Source organism: Pituophis catenifer, unplaced genomic scaffold, assembly GCF_029215685.1.
Source record: "Pituophis catenifer annectens isolate HBS135680 unplaced genomic scaffold, rPitCat1.0.hap2 SCAF_2, whole genome shotgun sequence".
NCBI lineage: Eukaryota > Metazoa > Chordata > Lepidosauria > Squamata > Colubridae > Pituophis > Pituophis catenifer.
Window position 1 is genome coordinate 287781665 of NW_027256882.1, and position 19179 is coordinate 287800843.

The window sequence follows — 19179 nt, forward strand, 5'->3', positions numbered from 1 at the left end:
GGACGGTTATAAGTGTGAAAAATGGTCATAAGTCCCTTTTTCCAGTGCCGTTGTCACTTTGAACGGTCATTTAGTGACTGTTAGTGACCGGTCACTAAACGAACTGTTGTAAGTCGAGGACTACCTGTACTCAATACAGTTGTATAGTTACAAATTTCAGAATTCTGAAAATTCAGCATCTGTGACGTTGAGCTCCAAATTGGTGCCTTATTATTATTATTATTATTATTATTATTATTATTATTTAATCTTTAGTGAGATTCACAGCCTTTGAGGCTGGTTAATAACTCAGCAGCTCGAGTCCTAACCAAGGACCTAGGAACTGTTAAGGTATCGTCGGAGGATGTAAGCTGTTAATAAAAGTATTATTATTATTATTATTATTATTATTATTATTATTATTATTAGTTAATCTTTAGTGAGATTCACAGCCTTTGAGGCTGGTTAATAGCTCAGCAGCTAGAGTCCTAACCAAGGACCTAGGAACTGTTAAGGTATCGTTGTTGTTGTTGTTGTTGTTGTTATTTATTTATTTATTTATTATTTATTTATTATTATTATTAAAAAAATCACACATCCTAATTTTACCCTTTCCTTTCAGATCCAGATTCTGGGCAATCCGTCTGGTGTCTTTCACTTCATGCAGGCCCTCGCTTTGCTCATGTCTCCTGCCAAGTAGGTTTCAGAGTGCAAAACGTGTTTCTTGGGGGGAAGAAATAACAGAGTTGGAAGGGACCTTGGAGGTCTTCTAGTCCAACCCCCTCTGCTCAAGCCTATACCATTGCAGACAAATGGGTATCCAATCTCTTCTTGAAAGCCTCCAGTGATGGAGCACCCACGACTTCTGAAGGCAAGCCGGTTCCACTGATTAATTGTCCTCACTGTTAGGAAAGTTCTCCTTAATTCTAGCTTGCTTCTCTCCTTGATCAGTTTCCACCCATTGCTTCTTGTCCTGCCCTCAGGTGCTTTGGAGAATAGTTTGACCCCCCCCTCTTCTTTGTGGCAGCCCCTCAAATGCTGGAACACTGCTATCATGTCACCCCTAGCTCTTCACTTCATTAGACTAGATGCACCCAATCCCTGCAACCGTTCTTCCTATGTTTTAACCTCCAGCCATCTAATAATCTTTGTTTCTGTACTTTTCCCAAAGTCTCAACATCTTTTTTTTAATAATAATGATGACCAAAACTATATCTTTATCTTTATCTTTCTTTTATCGTTTATTAGATTTGTATTCCGCCCTTCTCCTTTCGTACTCGGGGCAGTGAACAGCCAAAATAAAAACATTTGTACACAAAAGTTAAAATAATTTTTAAAAATAATTAAATGAAATTTGGCCCGTAATTTAAAACATTTCAATTAAAAATCAGTATCAAACGTTAAAACCAACATGGAATCAGGCCAGCCTGGCTAACTGAAAAAAGTAAGTTTTTAGGGCCCGATCGTTCGGGGGTAGATCGTTCCAGAGGGTAGGTGCCACCACAGAGAAGGCTCTCCCCCTGGGGGTCGCCAGCCGACGTCTGGCTGACGGCACCCTGAGGAGGCCCTCTGTGGTGGCACCTACCACAGAGATGGAATATTCCAAGTGTGGCCTTACCAAGGCATTATAAACTGGTACTAACACTTCACGTGATCTTGATTCTATCCCTCTGTGAGTGCAGCCTAGACAGGCTGTCTGCAAAGTGACTGGTACTTGGGCTGCGGGTGCCCTGTCCCTTTAAGACCCCTCCCTAGCCAGCCCAGCAGTGGGTAGTTATAAAAGCTGAACAGAGAGGCAGCTGGGTGGGGTGGATGTGGGAGCCAGAGGGAGGGTGGTGTTTGATTGAGGAATTTAAACAGCCTGAAGCTCTTTTCCTAACCCGTCTCCCTATGATAAGACTGAGTAGCTCAGTCTTAGGAAAGGCTGCCTTCTCTCGGTTGAATTGAGTTTGTTGTGTTGGTGAATAAATAAATTAAAAAAATCAACTGGATAATAGGAAATGTCTGATTCGAAGAACAAGAATTCCATTTTGTGTAATGTACGCAGATGACAGTAGGATAAAACTTCATGTTGCTGAGTCAGAACTTCAACATGTTTGAGAACCTGTAGATTTATCAACGTCTAACATATCGGTAGTACTCGACTTATGACTGGTCGCTTAGCGGCCATTTCAAGTTTCAGTGGGACCTCCCCAGGTGGATTTATGACTTGGTTTTGAAGTTCTGACAGCTGGTCATATGTTCGCATGTCGGGCACTCAAAAACTGGTATGCATCCATCCGTCTGTCGGTCTCTATTTCTATCAACCTTTTACTATCTATTTCTATCTATATCTATCTCTGTCTGTCTCTCTGTCTGTCTCAGTTTCTATCAATCTTTTGCTCTCTCTCTCTCTCTGTCTTCTCTCTCTCTCTCCCTCTGTCTGTCTCGCTCTCTCTGTTTCTATCTCTTTATCTCTCTCTTTCTCTTTCGCTCTCTCTTTCTCTCTCTCTCCCTGTCCTGTCCTGTTCTGTCTGTCAAATCTATTGTATATGCTATCCATCTCAGTATCAGGTAGCTCTGAGCAGCATATAAATTTAATAAATAAATGAGGGTTGGTTGCTGAGCACCTCGCATGTGGGGGGGGGCTGTCATATAATCACGCCAGGTGTGTGTGTGTGTCAGAACTTCGGAATTTGGCATTGGCATTCTTCAGTCTCAAGAGACTATGGTATCGTGCTCTGGAAAGAGGTCCTAAAACAGCATCTAGTGTGACTAAAAAGGCCAATTTGGAACTAAGTTGTTGTTATTCCTGGGAATTTTATTTATTTATTTCTGATTTATTTCTGGTTTTGGGCAAAACCAGCCCCAACAATTGAACAATTCACTCAACAACCTCCCGCAGCTTTCACGCAACTGCTACAAAAATGGTCGCAAAATTGAGTTGGCCACATGGGTGATCCAACACTACAACCGTCACAATTTATGACCGTAATTGTCAGAGTCCATTACAGCAGTAAGTCTATATACATTGCTTGTGTTGCCTGAAATATCAAAAGTTCGTGGAGTCAAAAAAACAAACAAACACGTTTTAATGTTCCATTCTGTGGAGCGTTAGGCAGAGAAGTCACGATAACATGGGTCACTCCATTTTTATATAGCAACGAAAGAAAATGGAACCATTTTTACCCACATGCGTAGATGCGTCTTCCTAAGCCCACCATGTTTTATATCCTGCAGAAATCGAGCGGAATTCATGTGCCATATGAAGCCGAGCGAACGAAGGTCTTCGTCCTCAGGGGCCGAATCTGGAAACTGGACTTTAGTGGACGAAGGTGGAGAAGAGGTATTTTGAAAAGAGGATTTTAACGTCCCTTGAGCTCAAACTCACTATAGCAGAGGTGTCAAACTCAAGGTCTGCGGGCTGGATCCGGTCTGTGGGGTGCTAAAATCTGGTCCGCAGGTCTGGCCTGGAAATATCAAAGGACCGGCCCGTGGTGCCTCTACTGGCTAAAACAGGCCATGGGGTGTGTGTGTGTGTGTCATTTTCAGCCTGCCCGGCCTCCAGCAGCACCCTGCCAGCCAAAAACGGGCCTCGCGGCGGCCTCGCAAAACTTCCACTTGGCCCGTTTTTGCTCGGCAGAGTGTTGCTGGAGGCCATGGAGACTGAAAATGAGGCATGGGGTCCTGCACGCAGACCCCTTGTGCCCCGTTTTAGCCGGCACAGTACTACAGGAGGCGGCCGTCCCCCCTTCCTCCCCCAGCCGTCCTGCGGAAGAGAACTACAACTCTGATCCGTCCCTCAAAGACATCCAGTTTGACACTCCTGCATTATAAATTTCTCTCAAGCTTTACGGTTAGTTTTGGGTTTAGTTTTCCAGCTAGATGAGCAGAGAAGTTTGTTATAACTTGGCTGCATTTTTAAAAATACTGATCAGTACCATATGAATGCCATAGCAGGAAACAGAGTGAGGTTATTATTATTCTCTGATGGAATACAGTTAGTCCTCAACCTACGACCGCAATGGAGCCCAACATTTCTGTTGCTAAGTGAGAAATTTGTCAAGGGAGTTTTGTCCCATTTTGCAACTTTCCTTGCCGCCTTTGTTAAGTGAATCCCAGCAGGTGTGAAATTAGTAACACAGTTGTTAAGTGAATCTGGCTCCCCCCCCCGTTGACTTTGCTTGTCGGAAGGTCGCAAAAGGGGGATCACTTGACTTCCCTGTGACATTTCAGCCGTCATAAATGTGAGTCAGGTTGCCAACCATTCGAACGTAGATCACGTGACCATGGGGATGCTTAAATGGTCGTATGTGTGAAAAATGGTCCTAAGTCCCTTTTTCCAGTGCCGTTGTAACTTTGAATGGTCACTGAGCGAACTGTTGCAAGTCGAGGACTACCTGTAAGACGGATACCGTTGGAGTTGCTGTATGACCCTCAGTTCTGATACAGCCTAGAGAAGTATTGGAGAGGCTTTCTCCCTTGACAGTACTAGTGCTGAGTCTGTGTGTGTTTGTGTGTGTGTGTGTGTTTGAGTGAGTGTTAACTCCTGATGACTGCCCGGACAAGTCCCTGCAGTTTTCTTGGCCAGGTTTTTTGGAAGTAGTTTGCCATTGCCTCCTTCCTAGGGCTGAGAGAGAGTGGCTGGCTGTCAGGACTGCCTCCTCACACCCGCGTTGTACTTTTGCTTTGGTGCCAGCCTGCCATGAGCTCTCGCGGGGTGGGGGTGGGGAAAGGTAAACGAATGGGAGGGGGGAAGAAGGCTCCACTATTCACTGTGCCGGCGGAGATTCAACTGTCTGAGGAGAAATTTATCCGCCTATCAAAGAAGACCAACAACATCTGGTTTGAGTTTGATTGGAGAATTGGGAACCGAAGGCGGGGAGAGTCTTGGGGGAAATGCAGTGGGGAATTTGGCGTGCGAACCTCAGATCTGGCTTTGCTTTACTGTAGTCTGCTTGACCTTTAGTAAACCATACCTTTTTCACCAAATGGAGTCAAGAATCTTTCTTACTTAAAGTTTTGAGCTGAGGCAGGGCTGACATCGGCCCAAGGGGGTCTAGGACTTTTCGGCTCGAACCCTTCTCCTTGCCTGTTTTACCTCGAGGTTTTCACCTCTGGGTTATTAGCCACAAACTTTTCTCCTCAGCTGGCCCTCCCCTAGTCTTTCGCCCTGGCACAACGGTCACGGCCATTCCCTCCTAGGCACTTCGCCGCAACCCATACACCGAAGAAGGTTTTGTCCTAGGTTTTTCAACCTGGGACAGTTAGGGCCCAACAAATCAGTTAGAGGGGGAAGGAAGGAAGGAACAGTCTTGGTGAAATGGGAGGGAGAAGGAGGGAGAAGGACGTGGGGAGACTTCCACCTCTGGCTTTTTTTCCGAGAGAAGGAAGAATCCTTTTCAGGCCAGATATCCAAATCTATAACTAATGATATTGAATAATTTACGGCATTGATTCCCCCCCCCCAAAAGGGGGGAGATGTTGGCAAACATCCCATTCAAGATTTAGAAAGGAAGAAAAGGAAATTGTAAAAGCGCTCCGTTCCCCCAGTTCAAAGGGAAGCACTCCTGGATTATTATTATTTTTTTAATTTTTTTGCAAGGGGAAGAGTTAGTTGCAATTAATTTCTTAACCAAAAGCAACAGATAGTAGCGCTTCCTAAAGAGAACTTGGAGAGATTCGTGTTTAGAAAAAAATCCCTTTCAGATAAGGCAGCGATCAAAGATCTGATAGACACAAAGGATGACTGTGTGTTGTGTTGAGGGAAAGTGTCAAGTGGCAGATCACCAAGGTTAGATCCTGTGTTGTTCAAAATATTTATAACTGTCTAGAATGAGAGGTTAGAAAAAAGTAATTATCATATTTGTAGTTCAAAATATTTGTAACTGTCTAGAATGTGAGGTTAGAAAAAAGTAATTATCATATTTGTAGATAATAAATATATGTATATCTGCAAATATAAATATTTGTAGATAATAAATATTATTTATTAATAAATAAATACAAATATTTATTATTATTATTATTATTATTATTATTATTATTATTATTATTATTATTATTATTATTTTAATTTGATTTATATGCCGCCCTTCTCCGGAGACTCAGGGCGGCTTACAATGCGTTAAGCAATAGCCTTCATACTTTTGTATATTTATACAAAGTCAGCTTATTGCCCTCACAAACTGGCTCCTCATTTCACCTACCTTAGAAAGGATGGAAGGCTGAGTCAACCTTGAGCCTTGGCGAGATTCGAACCCTGCAGTAATTGCAGGCAGCTGTGTTAATAACAGGGTGCTTAGACCACTGTACTATCAAGGCTCTTTGTATTTGTATTTGTAGATAATAAATAAATTATAAGTATTTTATTACTTATATAATAAATATAAGGCATTTGCTATATATATATATATATATATATATATATATATATATATATATATATATATATATATATATATATATAGCTATAGCAAATGCCTTAGAGGGCAATATCAAGATTCAAGAGCATCTTGAAAAATTGGGGAAATGGGCAGAAACAAGCACAATTAATTTCAACCGGGACAGAAGTAAAATCTTTCATTCATGTAGGAAAAAACAACGATTTGGTTGTAGCGCTATCTGTTGCTTTTGGTTAAGAAATTAATTGCAACTAACTCTTCCCCTTGCAAAAAAGGGGAAGCCTGCAGTACTGCACTCTAGCCACTGCGCCACCGTGCCACATAAGTATAAGAGCCTTGGTGGCGCAGCAGACTAAAGTGCTGTTAATTAGCACCAGCTGCCTGCAATTACTGCAAGTTCGAATCTCACCAGGCTCAAGGTTGACTCAGCCTTCCATCCTTTCGAGGTAGGTAAAATGAGGACCTGGATTGTGGGGGCAATAAGCTGACTTTGTATAAAAAAGAACACCGTTTAGTGGGGGCCGAAAGCCCTACTAAGCAGGTATATACAAAAGTATGAAGGCTATTGCTGAACGCATTGTAAACCGCCCTGAGTCTCCGGAGAAGGGCGGCATATAAATTGAACCAATAAATAAATAAACAATAAATGGTTGACTTCATGTCTAGGGTAGGACACGAACTCCTGGTTGTTGTGGCTCCGTTACCTGAGCCTGTGTCATTGGCAGGAGAGGACTCCGAGAGTGAAGGAGAGAAGTTGGCAAGGCCTCCCTCTCCAGGACCCTCCTCTCTGGCAATGCCTTCGATGTCCGTCGAAGGGCAAGAGATAGGGCCGGGGCCAAGCACTTCCATGCAGCCACAGGTGGACAGTGATGAGGGTAATGAGTCTTGGCTGGATCCTCGACAGCGTCGCAGAGATAAGCGTGCGCAACAGAAGAAAAGGCGTGCCCGAGATTAGGCTGAGTCATTGGACCACACCCCACAGGGTATAAAAGGGAGCGTGGTGGCCAGTCAAGCCTTGTGACGAACAAAGCTGAAAGCTTCCACGCCATTCTGCATTGCCGGACTTTTGCTATAGGCTTTGCTGGATTATATTTGGACTTGATTTACTCTGTAATTATTGAACATTTTACTTTGATGTACCAGAAGCAGAGAGTTATCTCTTCTCTTCGTGAGTAATAAACTCTTGGCAGGCAGCCACTAGGTTGCTGCTAAGTTCCGTTATCATAAGGAAAAGGATTTTGTCGGCTGGTTTGGTTTTTAACTCTTGGACGTCTGTTGGTATGTGTGTGTGTGGGACGGGGACAGAACACTGGCCTCCGGTTTTAGCCTAACGCCTTAACCACTACACCAAACCGGCTCAACCTTAACCGTACAAAACGCAGGTCCTTGATTCAGGTTTCTTTCACCTCAGGATGAAGATCCCGAATCTAGCTGGGTTCTTCTTCTGGAAGATGACTTGGTGGCCCTTTTGTCTCAGTTCCCCTTCCACGAACTCTTCCAGCACATGCTTGGCTTCGATGATGAAGGTGAGCAACTTTATAAAGCTAGCTCTATTCACGGGGATTTTAAAAATTGAATTAAAATGAGAAACGGCTGCCTTTTCAGCAGAACTCATTCGGGAATGTAGACCTCATGAGGTTTGGGCCAGCAGAAGTTTCTCTGTCTGATTTTTTTTAAAGCGTCTGTTCTTTTCCGTTGATGCTCGCAATATTGTATTTGACTCTGGGTTGTATAAAGACTTCATTGTGTTTATTTGCTGAGGTCTATGTGTGGGGGAGTACAAGTATATTAAAAAAATAAGAGGGAGAATGGAGAAAAACGTAGCATCCACATAACATAATGACATTCTGTGCGCCTTGGCGTAGAGCAGAGGTGGGGAACGATGGTCCTTTTATGACTTGTGGACTTCAACTCCCAGAATTCCTGAGCCAGCATGGGGGAAACTATGGCTCCCTTATGACTTGTGAACTTCAACTCCCAGAATTCCTGAGCCAGCATGGGGGAAACTATGGCCCCCTTTATGATTTGTGGACTTCAACTCCCAGAATTCCTGAGCCAGCATGGAGGAAACTATGGCCCCTTTATGACTTGTGGACTTCAACTCCCAGAATTCCTGAGCCAGCATGGGGGAAACTTTGGCCCCTTTATGACTTGTGGACTTCAACTCCCAGAATTCCTGAGCTAGCCATGTTGGCTCAGGAATTCTGGGAATTGAAGTCCAAAAGTCATGAAAGGGCCATTGTTCCCCATCCCATTCCCCATGGCGCCCCGCATGGGGAGTGCCGCAAGGGTCGGTCCTCTTGCCCCTTCTGTTCAACATTTATGTGAAGCCGCTGGATGAGATCATCCGTGGTTTTGGGGTGAGAGTCCATCAGTACGCTGATGACACTCAGCTGTACATCTCCACCCCAGACCACCCCAACGATGCCCTTGATGTGATGTCTCGCTGCCTGGAGGCCGTGCGGGTCTGGATGGGGAGGAACAGGCTCAGACTCAACCCTTCCAAGACCGAGTGGCTGTGGCTCCCGGCTTCCCAATATAGTCAGCTGGTGCCATCGCTGACTATTGGGGGTGAATCTCTGCCCCCCACAGAGAGGGCTCGCAATCTGGGTGTCCTCCTGGACGCACGGCTGTCTTTAGAAGAGCATATGACGGCCGTGGCCAGGGGGGCTTTCTATCAGGTTTGCCTGATTCGCCAGTTGCAGCCCTTTCTGGACCGGGACGCCTTGCGCACGGTCACTCACGCCCTTGTCACCTCCCGGCTGGACTACTGTAATGCTCTCTACATGGGGCTCCCCTTGAAGAGCACTCGGAGGCTCCAGCTGGTCCAGAATGCGGCCGCGCAGATGGTTATGGGCGCAACTCGTTGTGCCCATGTGACACTCCTCCTGTGCGAGCTGCACTGTCTCCCAGTGGTTTTCCGGGTGCGATTCAAGGTGCTGGTCACCACCTTTAAAGCGCTCCATAGCATAGGACCCGGGTCCTTCGAGACCGACTTCTGCCACCAATAGCCTCCCACCGGCCAGTCCGCTCCCACAGAGACGGTCTCCTCAGGGTGCTATCGGCCAAGTTATGTCGGCTGGCAACACCCAGAGGGAGGCCCTTCTCTGTGGGAGCCCCAGCCCTGTGGAATGGACTGCCCCCGGAAATGCGTAAGATCTCCGACCTCCGTGTATTTCGTTGTGCCCTCAAGACCCTGCTGTTCCGACAGGCCGGGCTATCAATGTAATGATTTTAAATTGGGTGTTTTAAATTTTTGGGGTTTTAAATCTGAGCCGAAATTATTTAATAATTTTAATTATTTTTAATTGATGTCTGTGCTTTTAATAGGCTGTACACTGCCCTGAGTCCTTTGGGAGAAGGGCGGTATAGAAATAAAATTATTTATTTATTTATTATTTATTTATCCCTGGCATAAAGTTATGCTGTCCCGGAAGTGTCTTTGAACAACCCTGGTTCCCTTGGCGAAGAAACAGAGATCAGCACCGTCCCTTAGTGTCAGACATGACTGAACAGGGGAAACTTTACCTTTACTTTAGTATTTACACATAGGTAAAGGTTCCCCTCGCACATATGTGCTATCGTTCCCGACTCTAGGGGGCGATGCTCATCTCTATTTCAAAGCTGAAGAGCCAGCGCTGTTCAAAGACGTCTCATTGGTCATGTGGCCGGCATGACTAAACGCCAAAGGCGCACGGAACGCCGTTACCTTCCCACCAAAGGTGGTCCCTATTTTTCTACTTGCATTTTTTACGTGCTTCCGAACTGCTAGGTTGGCAGAAGCTGAGACAAGTAATGGGAGCTCACCCCGTTATGCAGCACTAGGGATTCAAACCGCTGAACTGCCGACCTTTTGATCGACAAGCTCAGCATCTTAGTTACTGAGCCAGCACGTCCCTTTTGAGTATTTACACATAGGTAGCCTTTAATGAGTTTTCAACAGGACCCTGAAAATGTTCATGATAAACACAGTTGAAACAGTCCCCCAAAAATTATTGGGGAGAAAAGCTAACATTGAAGGAACAAATGCAAGAATGGAACGAAAATCACTTCCAGGGTTACAAGAGGCCTGCAAACGACCCAGAGTTACTCTGTGGTAAGATGGACAGCCAATACATTTTATAAATTAAAAAAAAAACATAATAAAGAGACTGAATTTATGGCTTAGGCTAAGAATATCAGGCCTTCTCAAAGGTTCTCAAGAACCTGGTTGTGCCAATTGGCCTGGGGCTGCGATGGGTCCATGCCACGTTGGAGGTTGTTATTGGGCTCTGAAGAAGATCTCGTCTCTACCGCATTGTATTTTGGCACTCTGAGGCGTGAAAGATCAGGTCCACACACACGGTCCAATTAAACTGATTTATTGGTAATCATGCCAATGCATAGGAATCTTCTCAACTAACAGTTAGCACCTGCTTGGAGTTAGCAAAATTTCAACACAATTCAGGGCAGGTTGGACTTCAACCGCTGGTGGTGACGTAGGGATTCTAGGCTGATCCCTCTTTTAACTCCAACCCCAATTCTTCCACTCTTTCTCCTTAGAGCAGGGGTGTCAAACTCAATTTCATTGAGGGCTGCATCAGGGTTGTATTTGACCTTGGGGGGCCGGGGTGGGCGTGGCCAGCTCAGCATCACTCGTGTCAGGGGGCGCCTGTGGCAACTCGAGTGCTCTGCCAGTGAAAATGGGCTCCCGAGCTCTGTTTTTGGCTGTGACGTCCTCCTGCAACCCCCTGCCAGTGAAAACAGAGCTCGAGAGGGTCGCGCGTGGCCCTCCCGAGCTCCATTTTCACTGGCAGAGGCACTGCAGGCCAGTCCTTCACTGTTTCCAGGGTGTCCCCGTGGGCCAGATTGAAGCACCCCGCGGGCCGAATCCAGCCCCCGGACCTTAAGTTTGACACCCCTGCCTTACTAATTTATCAAATTTTATAATTTTTTAAAATATTTTTTTTATTTTTATTTCTCATAAGCATATTTAAGTGTACAGTCTCTTATCCATCATTAATCATTGATCATTCATCTTATCCTTTAACTTCCATTTTCATTTGTTCAGGGCTGCTCTTTTACCATTTCCTCTTCTTTGTTTTACCACAACCTTTCCTCTTCTCCTTCCCTCTTCCTTCTTCTGGCCCTTTCTACTTTCTTCGTTCCTTCTCTCCTCCCCTTCTACTTCCCCTCCCCTTCCCCCACTCCTCTCTTCTTCCTCCCTTTCTAACCCTCTCTCCTATTTATCTTTCCCCTCCCTTTTCTTCCTCTCCTTTTCCCTCTTTTCTATCCCTCTCTCTCCTTTTCTCTCTTCTCCCCTCCTTCCCTCTCTCTCTTCCTCTCTCCTTTCCCACTCCTTTGTTGTATCCATTGTCAGTTTAATCTAGAACGGTATTCGAGCAGTCCCGATTTTCTATTTACATCTTCATTTCAAATACTTTTTTTAAGAATAATTACATCTGTTTTATCATTCCTGTACACTTTTATAGTAACACTTTTTCTCTTCCCCCCCTTCCCCCCTTTCCATTTATTTTATAATATTTAATGTTTTAATGAATTGTATTTGCATTTTATGAAGTTACAAGCTGCCTTTCACATAACAGTGAAATGAGCGGCATATAAATTTAATAAGTGATAAATTTTTTCTTTCTTCTGCCTGCCTATTAGCTCGTGCACTAATAGCCATTTCCATTCTGAAATGCTTTCCTGTGAGCAGGCAGCTACGCCTCCGAGAAGACAACTTCCCAAGAGATGATGAAGATACTTACTTTTGCTAATTCTGTGGTGAATCTCCTTGCTGTGGGGCTGGAAACCTTCAACCGAGCCCGTTACAGGCAGTTTGTGAAACGAATCGGCCATCTCATCAGGTGAGGCGCTTCTGTCCGCTTTCCCTCATGGGCAGACCCAGGTAAAGGAGTCACGATTAGGACAGCAAAATGAAACCCCTAGCTGAATTTGGGGAGGGGGGGGCATATGAGTAAATTACCGTATTTTTTGGAGTATAAGGCACACCGGAGTATAAGATGTATCTTAGTTTTGGGGGAGGAAAATAGGAAAAAAAAAAATTCTGCCTACCAGGTATTCGTCTGACTAGCGTCCTTAGCCTGGTCAGCTCCAGCACATTAGTTCGCTCGCTGGTTTTGAGGTTGGGGCTGGTTTGGGGCTAAAAAGCAACTTCAAAAGCACAGCGGATCGTCGGAGGGAACTCCAGTGACTAAAGCAGGCGAAGCGCGGAAAGGTTAAGAGAAGGCAGCAGCTGTTCCAGGTAGCCATTTTGGGCACCACACGTCTTGTTTTCAGCCTCTAAATGTATTGTGTTTTTGGGTGGCGATCCATGGCGACGTGCTTTGGCGATCCCCGCAGCCTTGAAGGGCTCTCAAACGAAGCGTTTGGAAGCTGAAAATGCGTCGCGCGGAGCCCAAAAACATAAGCCATTGTCGGTGGCAATCTCTGCAGCCAGGAAGAGGACACGCGGAGGACAATGGGTGGGGGCCGGTGGTGGGCTGGGTTCGGAGTATAAGATGCACCCAAATTTTCAGCCTCTTTTAGGAGGGATAAAAGTGCGTCTTATACTCCGAAAAATACGGTAATAACAAATAAATAAATTAAAAAGAAAACAGAAACTCAGAAGGCAAATTCGAAGGGCCACTAGGTCTTTTTCTGGTGTTGGTTTTCTATATTGCTCTGTTTGACGGGCACAATGGTTCAGCGGTTTAAAGACGCTGAGTTTGTCAGCTGGAAACTTTGACAGCCTGGGTTCAAGACCCGAGTGCTGTGCGAAGGAGTGAGCTCCCATTCCTTGCCTCACTCCTGCCCACCTAGCAGTTTGAAAGCATACAAATGCGAGTAGATCAATAGGTACCACTTTGGTGGGAAGGTAACAGAATTCCATCCCCCTTTGGCATATAGTTTGCTGGCTGCATGTCCACGGAAGCATCTTTGGACAAAGATGGCTCCCTCGGCTAGGAAATGGAGATGAGCACCGTCCCCTTGAGTCGGACATGACTGGATGGGGGAAATATTCACCTGTACCTATATTTAATGTAGTGCAGGAGTACCCCAACCTGTGGGGTATGGGGTTTGCAACTGGGCTGTGGAAACAGCTGGCGAGCATACATGCACATCCTCACTTGTGTGAGCAGTGGGCGTGGGCGTGGGCGTGGGCTCCATTTGCATGAGTTGGGTTGAGAGAAAGGGCCTGGCCCAAAATCATCCAGTTGACTTTCTGGTTAGGGTAGGACTAAAACTCACTGTCTCCTGGTGATTGGCCTCAAGGTCACCCAGTTGACTTTCATACCTAAGGTGGGACTAGAACTCACTGTCTCCCACTTTCTAGCCTGGTGCCATAAACACTACACCGAACTGGCTCTCTAGTACTTTAAGCAAACCCCAAACTCCCAGATGAAGTTACCCAGTTGGGTCACGGAATGTCTGCAAGAAAACCACCAAGCTCATAGAGCACCAAGGACCCCACAGTTCAACCCTGAGCTACAAATATTCTCTCCTTCTTCTCTTTTTTCTGTCTCCCAACTGTTCCTGCAGGATGACCCTGTGCTACGTGAGTGATCACTGGGCCCAGTTTGTCAGCCGGGCCAAGGAGGGTGGCTCTGTGATGCAACCGTATTCCTTGAAGAAGCTGCAAGTGGAATTCGATGAGTTTTTCCTGAGGGCTATACTCCATGTCCTGAAAGCAAAAAGGTTGGCAAACAGTGGAACAGCACTGGTTCCAGTCTGGGGTAGCATGTTATGAGTCTATGGGAGGAAATAATCCCTACTGGGGAAATTTCAGCAAGCAGATACCTTGGTTTTTTGGGTTGGGTTGGGTTGGGTTGGGTTGGGTTGGGTTGGGTAGGGTAGGGTAGGGTAGGGTAGGGTAGGGTAGGGTAGAGTAGAGTAGAGTAGAGTAGAATAGAATAGAATAGAATAGAATAGAATAGAATAGAATAGAATAGAATAGAATAGAATAGAATAGAATAGAATAGAATAGAATAGAAAATATGGCATGGCATGGCATGGCAGAGTTGGAAGGGATCTTGGAGGTCTTCTAGTCCAACTCCCTGCTTTGGCAGGAAACCCTACAGCATTTCAGACAAATGGTTGTCTAACCTCTTCTGAAAAATGTCCAGTGTTGGTGCATTCACAACTTCTGGAGGCAAGTTGTTCTACTGATTAATTGTTCTAACCGTCAGGAAATTTCTCCTTAGTTCTAAGTTGCTTCTCTCCTTGATCAGTTTCCACCCATTGCTTCTTGTCCTGCCTTCAGGTGCTTTAGAGAATAGCTTGACTCCCTCTTCTTTGTGGCAGACCCTGAGATATTGGAACACTGCTGTCATGTCTCCCCTAGTCCTTCTTTTCACTAGTCTGGACATACCCAGTTTTTGCAACCGTTCTTCATATCTTTTAGCCTCCAGTCCCGTAATCATCTTGGTTGCTCTTCTCTGCACTCTTTCTAGAGTCTCCACATGATTTTTACATGGATGAGCCGCGGTGGCACAGTGGTTAGAATGCAGTATTGCAGGCTACTTCTGTTGACTGACTGCAATTTGACATTTCAAATCTCACCAGGCTCAGGGTTGACTCAGCCTTCCATCCTTCTGAGGATGGTAAAATGAGAACCCAAATTGTTGGGGGCATTATGCTGACTCTGTAAACTGCTTAGAGAGGGCTGTAAAGCAGTATATCAGTCTAATATATATTAGACTTATTGCTATTGCTATTACTACATCGTGGCGACCAAAACTGGATGCAGTATTCCAAGTGTGGCCTTACCAAGGCATTATAAAGTGGTATTAACACTTCATGCCATCTTGATTCTATCGCTCCATTAATGCAGCCTTTATTAGAGGTTATTGTAATAAACAAGCATTTCCTTGTTGGCTTTCAACTCCCTGCAGACTAGGAGTCTGGCTCTTCATGTCTGAGATGCCTTACGGGACAGTGTCCAGCGACATGCTTTGGAAGCTCTTCTCCATCATGCACTGTGATGAAAGCGAAGATCTGGAGAAGTTCAGTTCCACCATGCAGCTGGCTGAGTGCAAGCAGAAACTCAAAGGTTTCCCTTCTTTCTTTATCCTTCTTGGGTGGAAGCGCTTGGACAAGGCCCAGGGGTGAAATCCAGCAGGTTCTGACAGGTTCTGGAGAACCGGTAACACAAATTTTGAGTAGTTCGGAGAACCGATAAATACCACCTCTGGCTGGTCCCAGAGTGGGGTGGGAATGGAGATTTGGCAATATCCTTCCCCCTGGAGTGGGGTGGGAATGGAGATTTGGCAGTATCCTTCCCTGGAGTGGGGAGGGAATGGGGATATTGCAGTAACCTTCCCCTGGAGTGGGGAGGGAATGGGGATTTTGCAGTAACCTTCCTCTGGAGTGGGGTGGGAATGGAGATTTTGCAGTATCCTTCCCTGGAGTGGGGAGGGAATGGGGATTTTGCAGTATCCTTCCCCTTTTTTTACTTTTTAATTGCATTTTTACTTTATTTTACCTCACCATTTTTCACACTTAACGACCTTTGTAGCATCTCCACGAACGTGTGGTCAAAATTCAGAGGCTTGGCAACTGATTCCTACTTATGACCCCTGCTGTGTGCCAAGGTCACATGATCCCCTTTTGCAACCTTTTGACAAAGGCAAAATCAGTGGGGAAGCCACTGAACAACTGGTTACCAACTTATCAATTGCAGTGATTCACTTAACATCTGTGGCAGGAAAGGTCGTAAAATGGGGCAAAGCTCATGTAATAAATGTCTCACTTGACAACAGAAATATAGGGCTCAATTGTGGTTGTAAACTCACTTAATAAATGTCTCACTTAACAACAGAAATTTAAGGCTCAATTGTGGTCATAAGTTCACTTAATAAATGTCTCACTTTTACAACAGAAATTTAGGGCTCTATTGTCATATGTTCACTTAATAAATGTCTCACTTAACAGAAATTTAGGGCTCGATTGTGGTCATAAGTTCACTTAATAAATGTCTCAACAGAAATTTAGGCTTGTCATATAATCACTTAATAAATGTCTCACTTAACAGAAATTTAGGACTCAATTGTGGTCATAAATTCACTTAATAAATGTCTCACTTAACAGAAATTTAGGGCTCTATTGTCATATGTTCACTTAATAAATGTCTCACTTAACAGAAATTTAGGGCTCGATTGTGGTCATAAGTTCACTTAATAAATGTCTCAACAACAGAAATTTAGGCTCGTCATATGATCACTTAATAAATGTCTCACTTAACAACAGAAATTTAGGGCTCAATTGTCATAAATTCACTTAATAAATGTCTCACTTAACAGAAATTTAGGGCTCTATTGTGGTCATAAATTCACTTAATAAATGTCTCACTTAACAACAGAAATTTAGGGCTCAATTATGGTCGTACGTATTGAGGCCTACCTATACAGTCTCCTGTTTCTAACCTGGCGCCTTAACCCTAGATCCAAACTGGCTTATATGGGATTTCAGAATTAATGTAGACTATTATTAAATTTAGAGTAAGAGCTGGATGTATTTATTATTTATATCCGTACCAAAGAAAGTTGGAAGCCATAGATTCCCGTGAACACTAAATGGACTGGACATAACCGCGAGGAAAAGAAATTAAAAACCTAGCTTTGGTGCCGCCAACAGATCCGGCCAACCTGGAGACCTTTGAGTGCTACCTACAATCAATGAACAGCTCCGAGGAGATCTGCCTGCTGACCACCTTCGCCCAGATGGCCCAGACCAAACGGGAGGACGTTGATGAGGACTTTGTGAAAGTGGTGGTGCTGGAGATCTACGAGGTGAGCAAGAAGGAGGAGGAGGTGGAGGAGGGAGTGGCGGTGGGGAGGTGGGTGGAATGCTTTCCTGAGAGCATTTTCAGGGCAGGGAGTTGCAAGACCAAGGTGGCAGCGCTAGGAAGGATGCGGTGCGATGTTTCCCTAGGTTGAGGTGGTCCTAAGTTAGGGGTATCCAACCATGGCAACTTTAAGACCTGTGGACTTCCCACTCCCAGAATTCCCCAGCCAGCCATGCTGGCTAGGGAATTCTGGGAGTTGAAGTCCACCGAATTTAAAGCAATAGAGATTATATTTTAATTTTATATTTTATATTTAATTTTATTTTTTATTTTATACTTTATTGTATATTGTATATTTTATATTTTATTTTATCTTATTTTACATTTTATATTCCATTTCATTTCATTGGGTTGGCCTCCCCCTCATCGTTACTGTCACTGCTGTGAATCCGGGATCCCCCACTCCACCATCAACTTACATTTTTATTTTTATTTTTATTTTTATGTTAAATTTTTATTATTTTATTTTATTTTATTTTATTATTTTATTATTTTATTTTATTTTATTTTATTTTATTTTATTTTATTTTATTTTATTTTATTTTATTTTATTTTATTTTATTTTATTTTATTTTTTATTTCATTTCATTCATTTCACTTCACTTCACTTCATTTTTTTATTTTATTTCATTTCGTTTCATTTCACTTCATTTCATTTATTTTATTTTATTTTTTATTTCATTTCATTTCACTTCACTTCATTTTTTAATTTATTATTTTATTTTATTATTTTATTTCACTTCACTTCACTTCATTATTTATTTTATTTACCCGGCTGAATTAGCCAACTATCGTCCGGTCTCCAACCTTCGTTTTGTGGCGAAGGTTGTTGAGAGCGTGGTGGCACGACAGCTTCCCCAACACCTGGATGAAGCTATCTATCTGGACCCGTGCCAGTCGGGCTTCAGGCAGGGGCACAGCACAGAAACGGCATTGGTCGCGTTGGTGGATGATCTCTGGAGGGCTCAGGACAGGGGTTGTTCCTCTGTCCTAGTCCTATTAGATCTCTCAGCGGCTTTTGATACCATCGACCATGGTATCATGCTGCGGCGGTTGAGGGGGTTAGGAATAGGGGGCACCGTTCTGCGGTGGTTCTCCTCCTTCCTCTCCGACCGCTCACAGTTTGTGTTGGCAGGGGGACAGAGGTCGACCTCGAGGCATCTCGCATGGGGAGTGCCGCAAGGGTCGGTCCTCTCGCCCCTCCTGTTCAACATTTATGTGAAGCCGCTGGGTGAGATCATCCGTGGTTTTGGGGTGAAGTGTCACCTGTACGCTGACGACACTCAGCTGTACATCTCCACCCCAGACCACCCCAACGATGCCCTTGATGTGATGTCTCGCTGCCTGGAGGCCGTGTGGGTCTGGATGGGGAGGAACAGGCTCAGACTCAACCCTTCCAAGATCGAGTGGTTGTGGCTTCCGGCGTCCCGATATAGTCAGCAGGTGCCATCGCTGACTATTGGGGGTGAATCTTTGCCCCCCACAGAGAGGGCTCGCAATCTGGGTGTCCTCCTGGACGCACGGCTGTCTTTAGAAGAACATATGATGGCCGTGGCCAGGGGGGCCTTTTATCAGGTTCGCCTGATTCGCCAGTTGCAGCCCTTTCTGCATCGGGACGCCCTGCGCACAGTCACTCACGCCCTTGTTACCTCCCGGTTGGACTATTGCAATGCTCTCTACATGGGGCTCCCCTTGAAGAGCACTCGGAGGCTCCAACTGGTCCAGAATGCGGCCGCGCGGGTGGTTATGGATGCAACCCGTTGCGCCCATGTGACACCCCTCCTGCTCGAGCTGCACTGGCTCCCAGTGGTCTTCCGGGTGCGATTCAAGGTGTTGGTCACCACCTTTAAAGCGCTCCATGGCATAGGACCCGGGTACCTTCGAGACCGTCTTCTGCCACCAATAGCCTCCCACAGGCCAGTTCGCTCCCACAGAGAGGGTCTCCTCAGGGTGCCATCGGCCAAGTCATGTCGGCTGGCGACACCCAGG

General features: G+C 45.0%; 1 protein-coding gene across 1 annotated transcript in view; it reads left to right on the forward strand.

The window, feature by feature from the left end:
* Positions 1-19179, forward strand: part of EPG5 (ectopic P-granules 5 autophagy tethering factor) — a 125107-nt gene that overhangs the window by 21024 nt on the left and 84904 nt on the right. The window contains exons 6-12 of the mRNA XM_070938968.1: positions 602-675; positions 3199-3304; positions 7774-7888; positions 12061-12211; positions 13887-14042; positions 15239-15396; positions 16980-17134. Coding sequence (XP_070795069.1) covers positions 602-675; positions 3199-3304; positions 7774-7888; positions 12061-12211; positions 13887-14042; positions 15239-15396; positions 16980-17134 — 915 coding nt within the window. The remainder of the gene's footprint in view (positions 1-601; positions 676-3198; positions 3305-7773; positions 7889-12060; positions 12212-13886; positions 14043-15238; positions 15397-16979; positions 17135-19179) is intronic.